The sequence below is a fragment of the Microcebus murinus genome, chromosome 9, assembly GCF_040939455.1.
Source record: "Microcebus murinus isolate Inina chromosome 9, M.murinus_Inina_mat1.0, whole genome shotgun sequence".
NCBI lineage: Eukaryota > Metazoa > Chordata > Mammalia > Primates > Cheirogaleidae > Microcebus > Microcebus murinus.
This window is the reverse complement of record NC_134112.1, coordinates 92,332,161-92,352,469: the sequence shown is the minus strand read 5'-3', so window position 1 is coordinate 92,352,469 and position 20,309 is coordinate 92,332,161. Positions and strand designations below refer to the sequence as shown.

At 53.7% G+C, this 20,309-nt stretch overlaps 1 protein-coding gene across 2 annotated transcripts; it reads right to left on the bottom strand.

The window, feature by feature from the left end:
• Positions 1–191: 191 nt before the first annotated feature.
• Positions 192–15,599, bottom strand: EPHB6 (EPH receptor B6). 2 transcript variants are annotated; one of them, XM_076006674.1, is made up of 19 exons: positions 15,294–15,599; positions 9,911–9,999; positions 8,237–8,303; positions 7,817–8,017; positions 7,451–7,515; positions 6,402–7,182; positions 5,620–5,775; positions 4,921–5,274; positions 4,630–4,754; positions 4,259–4,421; positions 3,240–3,354; positions 2,956–3,008; positions 2,656–2,775; positions 2,266–2,513; positions 1,867–2,040; positions 1,325–1,474; positions 892–1,085; positions 614–769; positions 192–508 (listed from the first exon to the last, which is right to left on the bottom strand). In XM_076006674.1, the coding sequence occupies exons 4-19, from the start codon at positions 7,914–7,916 to the stop codon at positions 400–402; spliced, it is 3,063 nt and encodes a 1,020-aa protein (XP_075862789.1). In that variant the 5' UTR covers positions 7,917–8,017; positions 8,237–8,303; positions 9,911–9,999; positions 15,294–15,599; the 3' UTR covers positions 192–399. The 2 variants fall into 2 exon arrangements, with proteins under 2 accessions (XP_075862789.1, XP_012623526.1); XM_012768072.3 differs by lacking the exon at positions 9,911–9,999.
• Positions 15,600–20,309: the final 4,710 nt, after the last annotated feature.

Here is a 20,309-nt window from a genome sequence, read left to right as displayed (position 1 = left end):
GGTGTTACCCCAGGGTGGGGTGCGGCAGGGTAGAGTCTTGCCACCTTCCACCTTCCAATAATAAAGTCGTTTCCTGCTCCCTGCCGCTCCCCTTCTGCGTCTCTGGTGCTACCTGCCCGCCCAGTCCCTGGCTCCTCCTGCGAGGCCTCCCCGCCCTTCTTTGCATACTTAGGCCTCACCATGCCCGAAATTGGCAATTCCCTTGTTTCCCTTTAATGTGGGGAGGCTGGTGGAGGGGCGCAGGGCTGGAGATGCAGCATCGGCCGGACAGCTGGGTTTGCTGTGGGCATCTCACACGGGGACCGAGAGGGAGCCTGGCTCACATCTCCCATGTCCCTTCTTGGCCAGTGTCCAGGGCAGGGTTGGGGCAGTGTCAGTCCACAGCTTCCTGCCCAGGCCTCAGACCTCCACTGAGCCCGGCTGCCGGAGGTGCTGCTGAAGGAGCTGGATGTTGTGCAGCAGCTTCTTCTGGTGGCCGGCCAGGGTGACGCCCAGGGCAGGCAGGTCTCTGGTGGGGAGGGAGGGGGTCAAACGTGGGCAAGCTTCTCCACGACGCCCCACACGACCCCTGGCCTGAGGCCCAGAGCGCTCGCCCCACCCCCTCCCTGCTTACTCCAGGCTGAGCTGAGCCACGTCACTGAAGGTGCAGAGGCCAAACTTGGAGAAGTTGTCCTGGTAGCACTCCAGTCCAATGGCCGAAAGCCAGGCCTGGGGGGAGTCCAGACAGGGGAAGTCCAGGGCCACAGGGTTCAGAAGGGCCTGGGAAGGCCTAAGGGGGAGGGACAAGCAGGTCAAGATCTCCTCTTCATCTTAGCCCCCTCTCCTCCGTTTGCTTTTTGGTTGGCATCTACCCTCCCTGGCTTTGCCAGGGTTCAGCCCCAAGCTCCAGACCTGTCCCCAAGGTCCCCGCCAGCCTGCAGGGTGTCTGGCTTGCGAATCATCTTGTCAAATGCAGCCACCAACTGGTCAAAGTGAGGTCGCCGGGCACGGTCTTTTTGCCAAGTGTCCAACATAAGCAGATGTAGTCCAGGAGGACAACCCGGAGGCGGGGGCAACCGGAACTCCTGCTCTATTGCATTTAGTACCTGGGGGTCACAGGAACAATGTGAGAATGGGAGGTTATGGCTAGTAGAGGGGAGTATGTGATGAGGTAAAGGCATAGGCTGGGATCCAGTATAGCCAGGAAGGAACTTAAAGATGTGGAATCCAAGAGACATGAGATCTTAGAACTTGAATAGATTAGGAATGGAAGTCCTGGAATGTTCCGGCATGGGAAGGATGGGGGGGGGGGTAGGGAATCAGCAGTGGCTAGGCCAGTGCTCACCTCCTGCTCACTCATGTCCCAGTAGGGCCGTTCTCCATAACTCATCACTTCCCACATGACTATCCCAAAGCTCCAGACGTCGCTGGCTGTTGTATGCTTTCCGTGTGCAATGACCTCCGGGGCCGCCCAGCGCAGCAAACAACCCGGGCCCTAAGGAGTGAAGCCGAAAGTGACAGTAGTAATAACTGTAACAACAGTCATGTTTATTGAGCAACTACTGTGTGCTCAGATGTGTGTCTGGGGTTTTACACCACACATCTTGTTTAATCCTCATAACAACCCTGTAGGGTGGATGATGTTGTCTCCTGGGCAGGAGGTGGTTCTAGATTCTTGCAGGTCTCCTGCCCTCCCCAGTCCCCTTCCACTGCCTTGGTTCCTGAAATCCCTCAATAGCCACCTCGCCAGGCTTCTACCTCCCCAGCACAGCAGGGAGCCTCCTCCCTTAAGACACTGTGATATCCCACCTGAGGTACCCACCCTAGGTGCCAGCTCAGCCTCCTGCACCTGCTGAAGGGTGCTGAGCCCCGAGGCTGTGCTCTCACCTGAGGACTGTGGCCAAGCCGGGCCACCTTGCACACCAGGTGGCTGTTCACCAGCACGCTGTGGGCAGAGAGTGCACGGTGCACAAAGGCAAAGCTGGACAGGTACTGCATGGCGGCGGCCACTCCCCGCTGCATGGCCACCAGCTGCAGGCTGCTGAACTGGCCCTCCCGCTGCTGAGGGGCAAGGGGCAGGGGTCAGCAATGGCAGGGAGGGGACAGTGACACTGCACAGCAGACATCAGCATGAGAGGGCGGGGGTGCAGACGTAGGGGTTAGAAATGGCCTGGGAAGGAAGGAGGGGTGGGAGGAGCAAAGACAGGGCCCCATCTCCTGTAAGACCAGAGAACCCCAAGTTTTCTGGACCCGAGGACCCTCCTCCTTCGCCCGGGCTGGACTGACCCTGAGGAAGCTGTCCAGGGGGCCGAGCTCCATGAGCTCCGTCAGCACCATGAGGGGCCGGCTCTTGGTGACCACGCCCTCCAGCCGCAGGATGTTGGGGTGCTGGAACTGGCCCAGCACCGCCGCCCGGCCCAGGAAGGTCATCTGCAGGCTCTCGGCACCCCCGGCCCACAGGGCCTGGATGGCCACGGCCTGCTCCCGCCGTCCCCTGGGCTGCAGGCGGCCCCGGCGCACTTCTCCAAAAGAGCCTGGGAGGACAGGTGCAGGTTGGGGGGGGGCAAGGAAGGACCACAGGCTCACAGTGCCCTGTGCGGTTTAGATGGGACTTCAGCCAAGGGAGGCCCACAAGGGAGCCCAGCCCTCCCATCCCCACCCCCGCCCCTGCAGTACCTGTCCCAATGACCTCCTCAATCTTGATATACGCAGGATCGACCTCCCGGGCAAGCTCCCGGATGGCCTGGCAGGGGTCCTCGTACGTGGAGGGGTCGATGTAATACTTCACCCCGAGCCCTGAAAGGGTGTGGAGGATGCTATGGGGTGGGGTGCAAGGGGCTGCTGCCCACACACACCCCGACATGCCCTCTCACTTCTGGATGATGGCAGAAGGAGCTCCCCTTGACCTTGGGGACACCCAGCCCTGCCTGCACCCAGCCCGAGCTCCCAGCGCCCCCCGAGCTCCCCCGACCCCACCTGGGCTGCTGTACTGCTGCAGCTGCTCCGTGTAGCCCGTCCCACGCCGCTTCCTGAGGGGCAAACCGGGGCCTGGAATGACACTCCCATTTCCACCCCTGCCCTCCCCCGCCCTTCTGTGCAGAGAGGGGATGCTGGGCCCCACTTCCCGCACCCATGTGGGCCCACGGCAGGGCTGGTGGTGAGAGGGGCACTGGTGGCGTCTCTGCAGTGGCCGGGGCTGCCAGGACTTGGGGTCGCGCCTGGAGGAGTGAATGCGCTGGGCAGGGCAGGGGGGCACTCACCGCTGGAAGACCACGGCCAGAACGGTGATGGCCGCCAGCAGGAGGAAGGCCAAGGCCCCCAGGATGGAGCCGATCACCAAGGAGAGTCTCTCTGGAAGCTGGGAGGACAGCTCACCTGGGGGACCAGCGCTGGGGTCACAGGTGGGCTCAGCCTCTCCATGCACCTGTCCATGTGCCCAGGCACCCACCCACCCACCCTCTACACACCCGAATGCCCCACACATACATACACACAACCCTCCACACCCACACCCACACAACACACCCCACACCCACGACCCCCACCCTACACACCCCCACCCCTACACACCTCACACCTCACCCTACACACACCCATAACCCTTACACACACCCCACAACCCCCACCCCCACCCCTACAAACAACCTCCACCCCTACAGCCCCCCTACAACCCCCACCCCTACACACAACCCCCACCCCCACCCCTACAAACAACCCCCACCCCTACAGCCCCCCTACAACCCCGACCCCTACACACAACCCCCACCCCCACCCCTACACACAACCCTCACCACTACAGCCCCCTTACAACCCCCACCCCTACACACAACCCCCACCCCTACACACAACCCTCACCCCTACACACAACCCCACCCCTACAGCCCCCCTACAACTCCCACCCCTACACACAACCCCCACCCCACCCCTACACACAACCCCACCCCTACAGCCCCCCCTACAACCCCCACCCCTACACACAACCCCCACCCCTACACACAACCCTCACCCCTACAGCCCCCCTACAACCCCACCCCTACACACCCCCATAACCCCTACACCTACACGCATACCCATAACCCCCCACCCTACACACACCTCCCAACCCCCCACCCTTCCACAGACAGCCCCTAAGGTCACCTGGGCCACAAGCACCCTCCGTTCCACAGAACCTCCAGTCTGGAGGACACTGTCAGGGTGCAGGGTCAGGACAGTCCCAGGCCTGTCCTCCCTACCCCGTTGGGCCTCCCTCTGCCCCACTAGGCCACCCAGGCTCCCTCACCTTGTGGCAGCGTCTGGAAGTAGACCTTGCCCCCGTAGGGGCCATGGCCAGCAGCGGTCCTTGCCCGCACCTGGAAGCCGTAGATGTGGCCAGGGCTCAGCTGCGTCACGGTGGCAGTGTTGGTCTCACTGGTCAGGGTGAAGGAGTGGGACTCGTCTTCCGCCTGGGGGTAACAGCCACTCACTCCCTGCCCGCCCCTCTCACCCCTGCTGACCCCCAGGTGCCCACCCAGCCTCCCTGGCCATTGGGCTCTCAGGCTCACTCCCCATGAAGGCCCCCTGCACCTGTCCTTGCCCCATCTGACCTCCAGCCCCCGCCCCCCGGACCGTGAGCTGCCACCAGCCCCGCTGCGGCGCCCCACTGCTGCCCACCTGGTCATAGTAGCGGAGCTGATAGTCCAGGATGTTGCCATTGGCCTGGTCGGGCTGCGGCCAGGACACCGTGATGCTGTTGGCGGCCCGGCTCACCTGGTGCACCACGGGCACTGCTGAGGGGACTGCAGTGGGGCGGGTCATTAGGGGGACGGGAATTCTTGGGAGCAGGAGCATCAGGGGGTGGAGTGCACCAGCCAGAGCTCCAGAAAATGGGCTGGAAGGCGGGAGAGGGAAAGGGGTGCTAGGGAGCCCAGGCAGGGCACCCTTAAGGCTGAGGACAGGGCTCACCTTCATGGCTGGTGCTGACATTGATGGCTGCAGCCTGGGGAGGGTCTGGGCTGAGCTCAGACACCCCGTTGACAGCCTGCACCTCCAGGATGTAGGGCACGTGTGCTCGGAGCCCCCCCACTAACACTCGGCTCTCAGTAAGGCCCCTCTGGCGGGGGTCAAAGTGGACCTCATCCCTGCAGCGGCGGCACGTGCTCCCGCTGCCGCCCGGCTCCTGCTGGCCTGCGCACTCCTTGCACACGACGTTGAAGAGCAGGTCCCCCCGACCCCCGAGCTCCTGAGGCAGGCGCCAGTGCAGCATGAGCGCTGAGCCTTGCACCTCGAACCACAGCTCCCGGGGCGCTGAAGGAGGGCCTTAGGGGGCCGGAGGGTGCGACCAGGGAAGGGCCGAGAAGGCAGGAGTCATAGTGTGAGGGGGGTGAGGAAGGAAGAAAGCAGGGGCGAGGGGAGCAGGGGTGGCCCAGAGGGGAGGAGACAGAAGAGCATGGGGCAGAGGGGAGGCAGTGGGGGCAGGTGGGAGAGGAGAGAGACAGGAGGTGGGCCAGGAAGGCAGGTGGCAGGCGGGGTGGGGAGGACACCAAGAAAACAGGGGAAAGAGAAGTCACTCCAAATGCAAAGTCCCCATAGTGTCGGGCACGGGCTCCGTACATCGGGCCCCTCCCGGCCTCTTCTCCTCACCGGGCTGGGCCAGGGACTCACCAGTGCAGGGGGCCTCTGGTGGGTCGGAACTGGCCCGGTAGAAGCCCTGGAGGCAGGGGCACACGGGCGCCGCGGTGGTGGCAGCATGGCTGCGGGCTGGGCAGGGTGAGCAGGGGGCATCTCCAGCCTGGGCCTTATAGAGCCCCCGGGGACAGGCTGAGGAGGCAGAGAGGACAGTGGGGGTCACGCTCACTCCACCCACCCGCCCTGAGTGCCCAGTACGCCCACACGTAGGTGGCCTCACAGCCTTCTCCCCGCCAGAGCCGGTTCTCTTTTCCTCCCCAGGCCTAACCCCGCTCGCTCTCCCCTGAACAGAGATTTCCTTTTGCGTCTGCTGGGCCAGAGCTGCATTTCCACTGAGGGAGAAAGGGGGGCGCGGGGGGCCTAGTGGGTGTCTCTGGCTGGTTGCATAACCTCCCTCTGCTGGGGCAGCCGGTGCCTCCTTCCACCTGCATCCCTCCCCCACTGACCAGTGAATGAGGACAAAGGACCCAGCCCCAGGCAGCTGGGGAGTCTAACACCTTTTGATCTCCATCATTTCTCAGACCTGGAGCCCTCCAACCCTCAGCAATCCCTGTGAAAGGCTCCAGAAATTTCAGATAATTAGGTAATAGCAAGTTTTAGGAAATAAAATCGGGAAAAACAGGGATCCTTTTCTATGATGGCTTATTCCTGACCTTTTGGGGACAAGACCTCTTGGGGAGTTCAGGGGAGGAGCCTGAAGCAGGAGGCAGGCGGGAGGTGCCGGGGTGGTGGGCGAGCGCAGGGCAGTGGGCTCTCACCTTGGCAGGCCTTGTCCCCTCTCGCAGGCTGGTGTCCAGGCTGGCAGCGGCAGCCCCCGACGGCTACCATCCACTTGCCCTCCCCATTGCAGTGCAGCCTGGGGGGGCTGCCCCCCGCCTGGCCCCCCACTCCATCCTCCTCTGGCTCTGCGTTAGCCACACAGGTGCCCACGGCTGCCACCAGCGAGGCCCCCCCAGCCCCGCTGGCCTGCGTCTCTGGAAAGGAGGCAAAGGCCCGGAGCACGGCGGGGCAGGTGTAGGAGAAGAGCCTGACCGCGACGAGGGCCAGGCAGGCCCCCGTGTCCTGGAAGGCCACGTAGAAGCCACGCTGGGTGAGGGGCCCGAAGCTCCTCTCTTTGACGTTCAGCTGCAGCCCGGCCCGCTGCCCAGCCCCGTGGGGGCCCACAGCCCACGCCAAGGAGGAGGAAGAGGAGGAGGAGGAGGATGAGGGGGGGAAGCTCTCATCGGCTGCGATTGTGTCCACCTTGGTCCAGCGCTTGAGGTGCCAGGCTGGCACGCTGCCAGGGCTGTCGGGCTCCTCGGCCTGGCGGTAGTACAGGGTGAAGGTCTCCCGGCAGGTGCCCCCGCTCACGCCCAGGCTGGAGCACGCCCGCACGGAGAAGTGGAGACGGATGTGCACCCTCTGGGCCCCTCGCCGCTCCACAAAGTGTGTCTGCAGCCAGTTGTCCTGCCCGGTGCCTGGGGGTGCCCCCGCCACGTGGCAGGCCTCGAAGGTCCGAGTCAGGCGTCGCTGGTCATCCAGAACGCTCACCTCGTCCCACTGCAGGGAGGGCCAGGGAAGCACTGGGGGCTCAGGGCTTGGGTGGGGCGTAGGGGAGGAGAGGGGACAGGGAGGGGACATAGCTCTTCTACTGAGACTTAAAACTAATGACAAGCAAAGCAGGGAGAAGAGACCCTGAAACCCTGCTTCTCTGGAGGGAGGGTGGGGGGTCTTATCCCACCCATCTCTGCCCAGGGTTTCCTCCCTGAATTCCACTCTCCAGGGAACGGGGGACTGGAGGGACTCAGAATTAGAGAGGGGCACTCACCCCTCCTGGCGGGTAGGTGAGCCAGCCAATCTCAGATGTCTCTCCCGTGGTGTCCAGCAATACCTCTGCCCAGAGACAAGAGGGGCGCACAGTGGCCACGCCTCCGGCCAGCGTGCCAGCCCCCGGCCCATTCCCAGTGGGAACAGAGGAGCTTCCCTCCCTGTCCGCTCACTCTGCCAGCAGCGGCACAGCCACTGCCGGGACCCTCCTCCGACACACCTGACTCAGGGCCTGGTTGTCCTCCCTGTGCCCTTCCCTCTCTTGACGCCTTCACTCTTTCCTTCCTTTTCTGAATCCTCCCCACTTCCCACCGGCGCTGGGTCTCTTCTGGCAGGCAGGGGTTCGCCCGTCTCCCCTCCCTCTTACCTTCCAGGGCGAGAACAGAAGACACCAGGAGCAGGACCCCCAGGCTGCACACCATGCCCGCCGCTCTGCTCCCTGGCCGGGCAGCCCCCTCAGTAGCCATGGGGCATCTTCTGGGCGCCCACCATCGCCCCAGCCTCCACCCTGCTCCCGGGCGGGGCTGCCGCTTGCGCAAGACTGGGGGTGTGCAGCCAAGCTTGCTTCCTGGAGACACACAGGACCGGAGAGGGAGGCGGGAGGAAAGCGCATTTCTTCACATACAGCCCCGGCCCCAAAACCTGATCCCAAGTCCCCTCCCACAGCTCTCAAACTGCCCCAACACCAGCCACGGGGGACAGGAGCCAGCGGGTAGCTCTGTGTGTTCATTTCTCACGGCTCTCCCACCTAGAGGTGGGGCGTGCGGCAGTTCCAGGTCAATCTTACCCTTTCTGGAAGGAGTTATTCCAGTTCTTTCTCTTCATTTACTCTCCTCCCTGCCTCCAACAGCCACCTGTATTGGAAGTTAGAAATCCCCATTGCAGGCAGGCAGGTGAGAAGCTGCTCCACCCTTCTGGACACACCAATTCGTCCCCCCCTCCCGCCCCCACACCAACGCCCCACCCTGGTTGGACCTGGACACTCCAGAAATCTCAGAGAGGCAGTGAAGCAAGAGGGGCACAGAAAGAGAGCTGTGGGGTATGGCGGGAGGGAAGGCAGGAGAATAAATGCCGAAGACCGCAGGCATGAGATCCTGTGTGATGAACGAGACAGCGCAAGGAGGGGGCAGACACACACGGGGCTGGCATACACTTTGTGAACAAAGACTCTCTTCCCCCAAGGGGCATGTGTTTTCCTATGGCTTATAGAAGAATAAACGTGTGGCTTAAACGTATGAAACAATGCTTCTTGTTTGCTTACATGTAAAGGAAGGTATAGTAAAACAATGGTGACAAGCCCTTTGTTACAGACTGAATGTTTGTGTCTCCCCTCGATTCCTATGTTTAAATCCTAACCCCCAACATGATGGACCAGGAGGTGGGGCCTTCGGGAGGTAATCAGATCATGAGAGTAAAGCCCCCACAAATGGGATTAGTGCCCTTATTCAGGAGACCTCAAAGGGCTTTTTCCCCCTCTTTCTGCCTTATAAGGATACACCGGGAAGAGAGCAGCCTGAAATTCAGAAGAGGGTCTCCCCAGGACATGACCATGCTGGCACCCTGACCTCAGACGTCCAGCCTCCAGAACTGCGAGAAGTACATTTCTATTGCTTATAATCCACCTGGTCTAATTATGCTTTGGTACAGCAGCTGACAAAGACACGGTTTTTACCTATTAGACTGATAACACACTGCCTTGGAGAAGGCACGGGGTTCTCGGATAGACACTGTGCTTACCCGTTCAAACTGGCATATTCTCTCGGGAGAACAACTGGGTAATATCTACCCAGCAGCTTCACTTCTAAGAATTTGTCCTTCAGGTACTGTCTGTTGGCATCAGTTTGCACAGATGTTCGAACAAGGACATTAATCGCGAATCGTTTACAAGGGAAAAGGCTATAAACTAACTGTCCACCAACGGGAAGATGGTTAAAAAATTATGGCACATCGTTAAAAAGGAATGCGGGCAACTGTTTATGTATTGATATGAAAATAATTTCCAAGTGAAAGTAGTACAGTGTAGAGCAGTGTAAAGTAAGCTGCCATTTGTTGAGAAGAATTTGCATATACATATATATAGAGAGTGATATTTATGGAAGAACATCCAAAAACCTGTGAAAAAAGAAGAGGACTAGGACCCAGCGTAAGGGAGATTCACGTCACTATCATTTCTGCATTTAAAAAATCTTGCATAGGTATTATCTTTTCAACCAAATTGTTAATTAAAATTTTCTTTAAAACTGTATATAATAACTGCGTGGTAAAATAAATCAAAATGTTGAAGGCTCATGCCTTCAAAAAGATTCCTCGTAACCACGCAATAAGCTACCTCTCATATAAACCCTTCCCCGAGCACTCAGAAGACACAGCACCTTGCTCACGAGCAAATGAACTGGGGCAACGGCCACCGCCAGTGTCGCAGTGAAGACAAACAAGCTCGGTGCCCCCTTTGCTTGTTGACCTAGAGACTGCTGATGCTCTCTCTCTCCTCCTGACTGTGTCTCCAAAGTCCGTGAACTGTGTGGGCGAGAGCAGTACACTCCTTTATTTCTGTTGAGAAGAAAAATAAGAGGCATGTTGCCTGGATTGCTGAAAAGACATAGGACAGAGAGAGAGAGAGAGAGAGAAAAGCCAATTGGAAGGAAGGGAAGTTGCAACCTGTTTTCTCCTGGATATGTGTGGCCTTGTGATAAACAGTGGTATGGAAAACCACAATGAAACTGAAATCATACAATGAAACTATATTTAACGTGATAAATACAAAAGTCGTCAGCTTTTTTCTAGTAATGCTGGCTGTGCTGGAAGGCGTAGCCTTCAGTGTTAACTCCATCCGTGGAGTTATCGCAGAGAGATACCATTTCTACAAACGTAAGGGCTGCTGTCTAGTGGGCTTCTGCCAACTAGCTCCCGAAACTTACCTTTCGTACTTCTATAGCTCTATGTGTGAAATAGAGAGTTCAATTTATAGCCTGTGGAGACGCGTAAGAAGCACTTCCATATGGCTAATTGCTCTTCAGAGACAGAGGTTCTTTGCAAATGCTGTCTCAAATGCTACTAGGGTCATTCACAAATTGAATAAATGCTTCAGAGGAGAACAGAGAGATGATGAGATACAAAGCACACACAGCTCTTAAATCCTGTAACACAGGCACCAACACCTATGGCTGTTTTAATAAATATCCTGGAGCCATTCATGTGGTAGGTACGTCCCCCAAACTCGCAATGGCTTCATTCGGAGACAGGCTCGACACACCAGATTTTGCCCAGAGCCACAGAGGCTTTAGGAATACTGTTATCAGGAACAGAAAATGTGCCAGCAGTAAAATTTTAAACAAGGAAGACTATTTTACCATTTGCCCAGAAGCTATTCTTTAAAATAATCTCTTTCTTTCAGGCAGAACATGGATGGATTCTGGAATCTATACAAAGAAGAAACAATAAGCACTGTATCTTCTCAAGCGTACAACCAGACAAATTATCATGGAGAAGGAATAATAAATATTTTGGAAACATCTCAATGAATTTATTTTTCCCTGAAAGACAGCCAAACAAGATAGAAAAGATGCACTGCAGATACTATGGAACATTCTAGAAGATGAAGAATGGCAAGGCATTTGCTTTGATGACCCACAACATAAGTGTGGCTGCGAGAGGGCAGGCTTGCATCCTCTTAGCATGCATCTTAATGAAAACATGAGGCTGGCCTCCCTCCAGGAGACCCAGAAAAGAGCAAAAGCAATTATGAAACATGCGTGTTAAAGCCACTCAGCTTCTGTCCTCGAGAAGCAGCAGAAAGAAAAGAATAACATGGAGATGCAGCCTGTGGATTGCCACTTCCTTTTTTTTTTTAATTGTGCTAAGTAAAAAGATATTCACATTAAAAAGCAAAGGTTGAGGACCTTAAAGTACGCAGAGTGTACTTCCAATGTTTGATGAGGATCTCTGTGGGATTCAGATTCAGAAGACGGAAGGTTATAGACAAGTTTCTTCAGGAAAAAGACAATAGTTGCTGAGTCAGACTAGGAAGTTAGGTCCGTTCTAGCTCATTAAACAGATCAGGTAATTTTAAGTCTTTTTTTTTTTTTTTAATATATAAAAAGAATCTTGACTGTATCTCTATTGCAAGAGTACAAATAAGGCAAGAGGAAGCTGTGCTGGGACATGGAATAAATTGCTGTCAACCAGTTCACACCACTGCAGCTTCTTTTGAAGCAGATTTCAAAGGCAGAAACCTAAAGAAGACAGCTGCTCCATGTGTCTGGAATACTAAGCAAGCGGGACTTAGAACTTGACTTTCAAAGGTGGCTTCAGTGGTTGTGGACATGGAGCATCTTCTGCATGTGGTCCCAAGCATCCCGGGAGGGACCAACCACACCCCTCCTGCCACCCGGGCGGGAAGAGACCTCGGGGAGACCAGGCCCTGCTCTCCTCCCTCGCAGCCTGCTTGAGATCCACTCTCTTCTCCAGCTCACCAAAGGCACTGCTCAACACTCGAGAGTGAGGACAACTTATCTCAATCAGGAAAATATTCAAATTTCAGATGTGTAGAAGGCTTTAAAAATATAAAGCCCCAGAAGCAGCAGAAATGTGGATGTAAAATGATAGCTCAGAAAATGAAACTGATTAGACACAGTTCCGTGTGACAAAAATTGCATTCTAGGAATTCATAATTTTTTTTTTCTCAGCTTCTTTTCTGGGTATATCATTTAATATCTTGTTGATACCGTGCAGACAAGATCCGCAAGCCTGCTACATTTCTTTGGTTTACAAGAATAAGGCAGTTTCTTAGGCAGTGAGGCTGTATTTTGTTTTCAGAAACTAGCAAAAATTAAAGACTTGTAGAATCTTAGATTATAAGGCATAGCTCGTGAATTCTGTTACTATAAAAAAATGAAAGATTACAAAGTACATTAAATTAGTGAATCTGTAAGAATTTTTAAAAATTAACTATGCTCAAATTAAATGCTAAATATGATGACTTCACGAACAAATCAAGCTTATTTAATATAGTTTATGGACCTCAATCCACAAAATGAATTTTTTAAACTTAAATAATTTAAGCCAAACAATCTTGGAGGAAGGTACAGCAGAAGACATATTGGGCCATTAAAATTGGTTACCGTGGGAGGTAGAAATGAAGGAATGTAGGTGTGTGGATTAACTTTGTCTTACACATATTTCAGTTATTTTTCTTGTTATGCTAAGCATGCCTTATTTTTATAATTAAAACAAAATCTCATAATTAAAATCTAAACAAAAAAGGAAAATATTTTAAAAATCTAGACAACTATAGGATATGTTTACATTTTATTCCCCCCTTTTTTCTTTCTAGATTTCAAAATATCCAGAAATTTTCATCTATAAGAAGAAAGTAGAGATGGAAAAAGAGTAGGAGCCGAGAATGAATGAAACAATATGGACAATCGAAGCAAAAATAACTTTTATCCCTGGATATTCCTTAAGCTCCTTTTCCAAGAAGTTGAAATTGTCCCGGTGACCATGTCATGCTTCTCTTCCACGATGTGGAGCAAAGAACTGGGACTACGAAGGGGGAGAGGACACCAGAGGGGGCTGTCCAATCTGAACACATAATGAGGGGCATCCTTGCAGAGTGAGCCCAGAAAGGAAGGATTTAGTGAGGCCAAGCAGGCTGCAGAGTCCGGGGGGAGAGGGACAGTCCCAAGGGCAAAGGGGCCCATGGCTTTATGTCTGCTGTGGCTGCTGGACTGGTCTTCACACCTGTTCGCCACCAGGTCAGCACCACAAGCTCTGTCCCCCGCCCTGTCCTGCAGCTGTTAAACGCCCAGGAAATTCCAGTGTAATCCTTGCTCAGCTTAATGCTGCAGCCTCTACCCTTTAATCTCCACCTTGGACATGTCTTCGTGCTCTGGCCTCCTGCCGTGAGAAGGATCCCATCGGGCTTTACGGTGGCATCCAGGACAGACAGTGCAGAGGCGGCTGTCCTCCGGCCCTTCTATCCCCTGCTGCCCTGGCCGGAGAAGCCAATTTGTTGATTACCTAGCAGAGGACAGTCCTGTGTCCCTTGAGGCCTCCAGCCTCTGAGAAGGTCCCCCAGAGCACTCTGACTCAGACAAATGTGCCTCCCACTCTCAGGCTGTGGAGCTGGGGGAGGCTTTTAAGATGCAGGCAGTGTCTGGGTCTAGCCAGACAGCCACTTAGAATGAGCCACTCCGTGCAGTGACCGGGCACATGCGAGGCTCTGGGAAAGAGCATAAGGGAGGGTGTTGGGGCAGGCAGCAAGTGTGCATGAAAGATGAGTAAGTGGAAGGTTGTGGGAGAAAGCCCCCGAGTGCCAGGAGCAGTGCCTGTGATGGTGAACGCCTGAGGATGTATCTACCTGGCGGAGTGTGCAGGGAATGTATAGGAGGCGAGGTGGGTGGGAGCAGCCCTGGAGGGGCTGAGAGATGCGCTTGCTTGTGCCAGGGCGTGCACATCAGCGCCGGCTCTGCAGGGACCCCAGGAGCCCCTCTCCTTCTTCTTCGGCCCCTGTCTGGCTGTGAGCTGCTCTTGGCCCCAGGAGGAGCTTCTGCAGAAACACCTGGGCTGGGAGAGGGAGCCAAGAAGGGGAGGCGAGGAAGGGAAACCTTAGCTTCCTAAACCTTCCAGGCCCTCCCATCCTCTTCCACCTACAGTGAGGGGTGGGGCGGAACTCAGGGCCTAGGTTCAGAAGATGGGCATAGCTGGGACGACAGCTGTCCCAGAAGGAGGATCCTGCCTTTCCCACACTCAGCCCATCCCAGCATCTCACTCCCTGGCATCCTGGTAACCCAATAGCCATTGCCAGCCATCTTCTTGTACCCTGAATGGACCAAGAGGACTCCTCCTCCTTCCTCTGCCACTATGCAAGTACACAGAAACCCCCATCCTAATCTGCCTTTGAGAAAAAAGGCCCATTGCCCTGAAAAGCCACAAGGCTCTGCTGGACAGCGATCAGCAAGTCTCAATGCTCCAGGGCTCCATTACTTGGGCAGCTCCTGTGGACTACAAACAGCCCTGGAGAGCTCCTTGCCACTGGTCTCGGGTCAGAACCATGGTGTCCCCTCCTAGAGCCTGAGTCAAGTTCCCCTGGCGAGCAGAGGGCCCAGGTTAACTGATTGGGAACAGGTCCAGCCGTTCCTCTCCATGGGCACTGCCAGGGACATTACAACAGCGGCTATGCTGGGCCCCTGCCAGCTCCCCTAGGGATGGGAGGAGAGAGGGTGCCAGACGGCCAAGATCAGTGGGCGGGGGTGTGGGGCAGGCAGGGCCAGGCACCCAGATGCAGGGAGAGAGGGTGGGGCTGCGTAGGATCAAGCAAGAGACTTTGGTTGCAACTTGGGAGTAATGGCTGGGGAACAGGAACCAAACCTCCTCTCCAGCTCCAAGGCTTCTGTGGGCATGGGGTGGGGGCGCAGAGTATGGGGTCGGTCAGCCTCCTGGCTCCTCCCAGCTGCAAGGGGATTGGAGTGGTGCCACTGGAGCCAGAGAGATGGGCGATCTTTTTCAGAACGCTGGAGCCCGGCCTCGGAGAGGACATCCCCCCCAACAGGACCCCCAAGCCAAAGCCAGAGGGGGGTCTCTGGGAACACAGTGGAGGGTTCCTAGGAGCAGGAGTAATGGGGTGTCAGTGATGGCTGGTGATGGGGTACCATGTTGGCCAGTTTCTCACCCTGGTGAACAGCGCTCTCGCCTTGGGGAGGGATAGTCAGTACTTGCCCAGGAGGGCCCCGAGGATCGCAGAAGCCCTGGCTGGAGAGCCCCTCTACTTTTGAAAACCTAATTCCTCCGTTCCCAGGCCCACTCTCCCCTGATCCCTCAATGCCGCCTGCAACCCCTGGGCTCACCTTCCCGCCGGCTGCAGTCTCTGCAGGTCTGCGCCCCCGAGGCCCCGTGGTGGAGCTGCTGCTCCCGGAGCTCCCTGGGCGCCACCGGCGTCCTCTTGGGTCCGGGAACCGCTTCCCCGCGGCCCGGGTCCGCTCGGCTCAGCGAGTCTCTGGGATTCCGGGGCGGACCCGGCGCAGGCGGCAGTGGCTGCTCCGGAGGCCGGGCGCTGGGGGACCGTGGGGCCCCTGCGTTGCGATCGCAGTCGCCGCGCTCGGTCGCAGGTCCCGCCGCCCGCTGCTCTGGAGCCGAGGCTGGTGAGAGCGCAGCCCGGCCCGCCCCCTCCGCGTCCCCTCCCAGCCCGGCCCGCCCCTCCGGCCCCTTCGGCCGCCTTCCCTCTCCCCTCTTCCGGGGAGCCGAGCCCGCCCTCCGCGCCTGGGCGGCGAGTGCGCTGCGCCCGCTCCCCGGCCCCGGCGCGCGGGGGAGAGCGCGGTGGGGACGCGGGGCGCGCCCGGGCCCCGCCTGTGCGCGGGAGAGGGGGCGGCCTCCTCCCGCAGGTCCCGGCCGGGCGGGAGGGACGAGCGCAGGGAGATGGCACGCCTGAGGGGCCTGGAGGCGGCGGGACGGGGAAGCGGCCGATCGAAACCCCCTGGGGCTCGGGCACCGCGGAGCGGAGCGCAGCGGGCGGACGGAGGCTGTCCAGGGCAGGGCAGGAGCCCAGCACACCCCTCGCGCCTCCCTCCTAGTCGGCTTTCACTCTAGGAACTAAAGCAGCGGGGGCTCCTGCTCGGCTCTGAACTAAGGTGGGCGTGAGCTGAGAAAGAGAGAAGGAAGGAAAGGCAGGGGGTGGAGGGAAAGACAAACTGAGAAATGCACGAGGGTTCGGCGGTGGGGGGCAGGTTCGGCTGCCTCGCGGGCGTCGCTGTGCTAGCCCCAAACTCTTCTCCCTTTCCGTGTCTGCACCTTGGTCAGCGCTGGGGCTCCTGCCTCCAGCCTCCCTCCCTCCCTCCAGCCTCCCCAAGGGGCAGGGCAGCCTGGGCTTGCAGAGGGGAAGTCCTGACGCGGGGTTTGTGGCCCTGACGTTGCCTGGGCAAGTCGCGGCACCTCCGGGTGCCTCCTCCCCTGCCGGCGCTAGCGAGGGGACCTCCCCACAGTGAAGCGCTGGGGAGGGCGCGGGAAGGTGCCCCAGGCGGGTGCCCGGCGGCAGGCGTAAGGAACGGACGGGCTGCCACGGGGGGCAAGGTTTCCTCCCACCCCTCACCTCTTCTCCAACCGAGGACTGGATTTGGGGTCTATTGTTTCGCCCTGCGCAGCCGGGCTGGGGCCTTCCCGCGAAGTGTTGCTACCACCTGCTGGTCCTCCCGGGGAACGCAGGCCCCTGGTGGGATTCCACGTGACCCCTTTTCTCCCCGTATCACCCCGTCCCATCTTGCTCTCCTACTTCTTTCATTTATTCAAAGACATGTTTATTAAAGCATGAGCTGCAAATGAGCTGATCAGAACTGGTGCTGAGGGAGCACTCAGAAGCCAATGAAAATTGTGAAAGAGATCTGTGAGCCAACGAGCACAGTAACAAAACAGTGACACTCCTTAGGAGGCACCCCGAGAGACGGGCAGGCTTTAATGAATTGCCTGAACGAGTGACAGAAAGAAAAGATTAAAGATACCGAACTAGTCCGCACTTGGCCAGAGGGTTGTTTACTCTTAATATCCGCACTCAATTAATAAGCCTAACCATGTTTAATGATTCTGCATTTGAACCTCATTAACAACTCCGCTTGCACTGATGGATCTATATCTTGTTTCTTCCCTTTGCTCGGAAACTCAGTGGTAGAGGGCTGCTGTCATTTCCTAATCAGTTATCTCCAAGACCTTCAAAGACTTCTGTGAAGAAACCTGAATTTACACTGTCTGCAATATTATTATATAACTTACCACCACGGCTATATATTAACAACCTGCCTGATTCCTAGAAATCTATGGCTGTATTGGAAATTAAAAAAATAAATAAATAAAGCATGTAACTAAATTACGTTAAAATAAAGTACCAACAAAGCCAAAACATAGATTTTACTTTACAAGACCCAGAAATTCCAGTAGTAATTTGTAATATACCATGTAGTAATATTATAGTAAAAATACCTGTATTCCTTTCTATTGTATGGCTTATTTCATAGTACTTGCCTATCATTGAAATTAAATTTTTGCTGTTCAAAGCTTCTGTAAGTAGTTATTTTTTTCTTGTTAATAAAATCTGAGAGGCATCTAGTTTTCAGAGAATATGCCACTGTACTTAGGATGGGAAGAGGTTTAAATTTGTGGCTACAATTGGTTTAGTATCATAATCTCGTTTGTGTTATCAAACCAAGTTTTAATTGTAGGAGGATAGCACAGAATGCATTGTTAAATCTCCTGCAATCTGCAGCTTTAAAAAGCAAGGTAATGCATTCATTTCTAAAGTTGAATATAAATCTTTGCTCTAATTTTTCAATGGCTGACACACGTTAGGTGCTTAGCAATGTTTTAGAATGAGTGAATAAAACACAATATTTAAGCTTGTTTTGTATTGAAGTATAGGACCTAATAAAGTTTATGGCTCACAGAATTCATTATCTCTGGCACACAACAATCTATAATGTAAATGTAGAGCCAAAAGGAACTCCTAAGTAGAAAACTCCAGGTGGGATGGATGGCTCCTAGATTGATTCTGCCTATTTTGTTTTGTCTTGTTTTTCCCTGCGTTTTTTGCCTCTTTCTTGGGCTTTTCTCTCCTCAGTATCTATCACTCCTCTAGGATATGCAATTTTCTTCTTTCTTATTTCCCCTTAGAACAGCTAATATGAGCTGATGTTATTATAAACAAAGAGCTTTACAAGTAATTTCAGTGATAAGAATTCCAGTAAACAACAATAAAGGAATCTCCTGAACCACCTCTAGATCTTTTCTTCCAAAATATAAGTCATTGTTACCAATGGGTGACCGCACAGGTGCCCCGACCCTTCACTGAGATGGGCTGAGACCCTGTGACCTCTAGGTGCAGTCCTAGATCCCAAAAGCTGGAATCTGGTCTCCAAACATTTTGCCAATAAAAGTGTCAAATGCACATAAATACAACTAAACTATTTCTTCTTCTTCTTTTTCTGTTTAGAAATTTCTAGGGTGTTGTAGAATTCTCCTATGGTTTATTTGAAAGACCATATTGCAGCAGATTGCAACTGATTTGTAGAACAATGGTGATGGATACCTTGGGTGATGGCCTTCAAGTTTACCCATCACAGTCTTACACTTTGATATTACTTTCACCAACCAATAATACAAAGGTATTCAGGTATTTGAGGTATTAGTGCAGAGAGAGAAAGAGGATGGCTTTTTTCTCAGTCAGGGGTTGACTTTAGCTGCATGTAACAGAAAAGTTGTATGACAGTGTTTTAAACAAATGAATAAGCCAGGAATACTATGAAGGCTCCAGGTCAACAAGACTCCAACTTTAAGGTGACAGCTTGTTCTCAGGTTCTCAACGTGTCAGCTAGAGTTCCAGTCATAATGTCTATGAATTTTAGACAAGAAAAAGAAGGGAAAAAAAATTAAAGAGGTACATCCAGACAAGTTAGCACTACTAAAAGAGTCTTTCTGGAAGTCATACCCAGTGACTTCTCCTTATATATTATTGGCCAAGACTGTGTCACCTGACCACCTCTACCTGCAAGCTAACACTAAATAAAATATTTACTAACACTAAATAAAATTAAGGCTGCTAGTAAAAGAGGAGGAGAGACGGAATAGTAGACAGGCAACCAGGAGTCTCAGCCACAAATGAGGTAAAATGATTGCAGTGATCTATGTCTTTCTTTGCAATTAGCAAAGATGAGGCCCTTTATAAGACATCCTTGTGGCTATTTTACCGCAGACCATCATCTTTAACATATTTTTAATGTTCAAAAATGGTCCAGGAAGTTAGTGGAGTGAATAGAAATGCTAGGAACTTCTTCTCTCTAAAATAACTATAATAAATAACTATAACACTGTCTCAAAAGAAAAATAAATCCTCTATAGTTACTGGCATAAACAATAAGAGCTGAAAACATTCTAGATTTCAATGAGATTTTTGGCAGTCCTTGTGTACAGAACAGGATTGATAAATGCTCTGCTTTCTTCTTGGTCTGTATCCTTTCATTTTAGGTCGATGGAACCTGTCTTAATATTCTTAATGAGTTAAAAGCAGATGTGCAAGCTATTTTAAAAGGTTGGGATAAAAAAGGGCTTAAAAAGAAAAGAAAAGCACAACAACCAAAATAAAACCTCAGGCTTGCAGAAAAATGACTTAAAACTCAAATTAGTGAAATATCAAATAACCTGAAAGACATTCAAGATGTGTGACATAAATAGATCAATTTTTAAATAACAAAGAAGGTTAAAGGTCTGGAAAATACAATAGGGAATTCTGACCTTAAAATAACAATAATTCCAGAATGAAAAGAAAGATCAAATACATCTGACCTTAAAACAACAATAATTCCAGAATGAGAAGATCAAATACACAAGAGGAAAAAATAAGCACAAAGACCAAATTAAAGAAACTTATTTATTTATTTTAGCACCTGGCACATATTAAATGCTTAACAAATATTTATTTATTTTAATTTTTTTGAGTCGGTCTCACTTCATTGCTCAGGCTGAAATTCAGTATTGTCATCATAGCTCACAGCAACCTGAAACTCCTGGGCTCAAGCAGTCCTCCTGCCTCAGCCCCATGAGTAGGTGGGACTACAAGTGCATGCCACCACACCTGACTAATTTTTCTATTTTTTGTGGAGATGGGGTCTCACTATGTTGCCCAGGCTGATCTTAAACTCCTGGTCTCAAGTGATCCTTTGACATTGGCCTCCCAAAGTACTAGAATTACAGGTGTGAGACACTGTGCCTGGCCAGCAAATATTTATTAAATAATTGAATTAACTAAAAAAAATCATGAGACTGAAAATTTTTGCCATTTTCTAAGTAAAATTAATAAGCAGAAATCAATGGCAAGATATAATATG

What these genes read in the sequence shown, in the direction of transcription:
- EPHB6 (XM_076006674.1), bottom strand. Translation starts at nt 7,916, where the DNA reads ATGGCTACTGAGGGGGCTGCCCGGCCAGGGAGCAGAGCGGCGGGCATG. An exon ending in TTCTGTTCTCGCCCTGGAAG is followed by an intron (nt 7,516 to 7,816) that starts GTAAGAGGGAGG and finishes GTCTCTGGGCAG; the next exon opens with AGGTATTGCTGGACACCACG. An exon ending in GGCTTGGCCACAGTCCTCAG is followed by an intron (nt 1,475 to 1,866) that starts GTGAGAGCACAG and finishes TTCACTCCTTAG; the next exon opens with GGCCCGGGTTGTTTGCTGCG.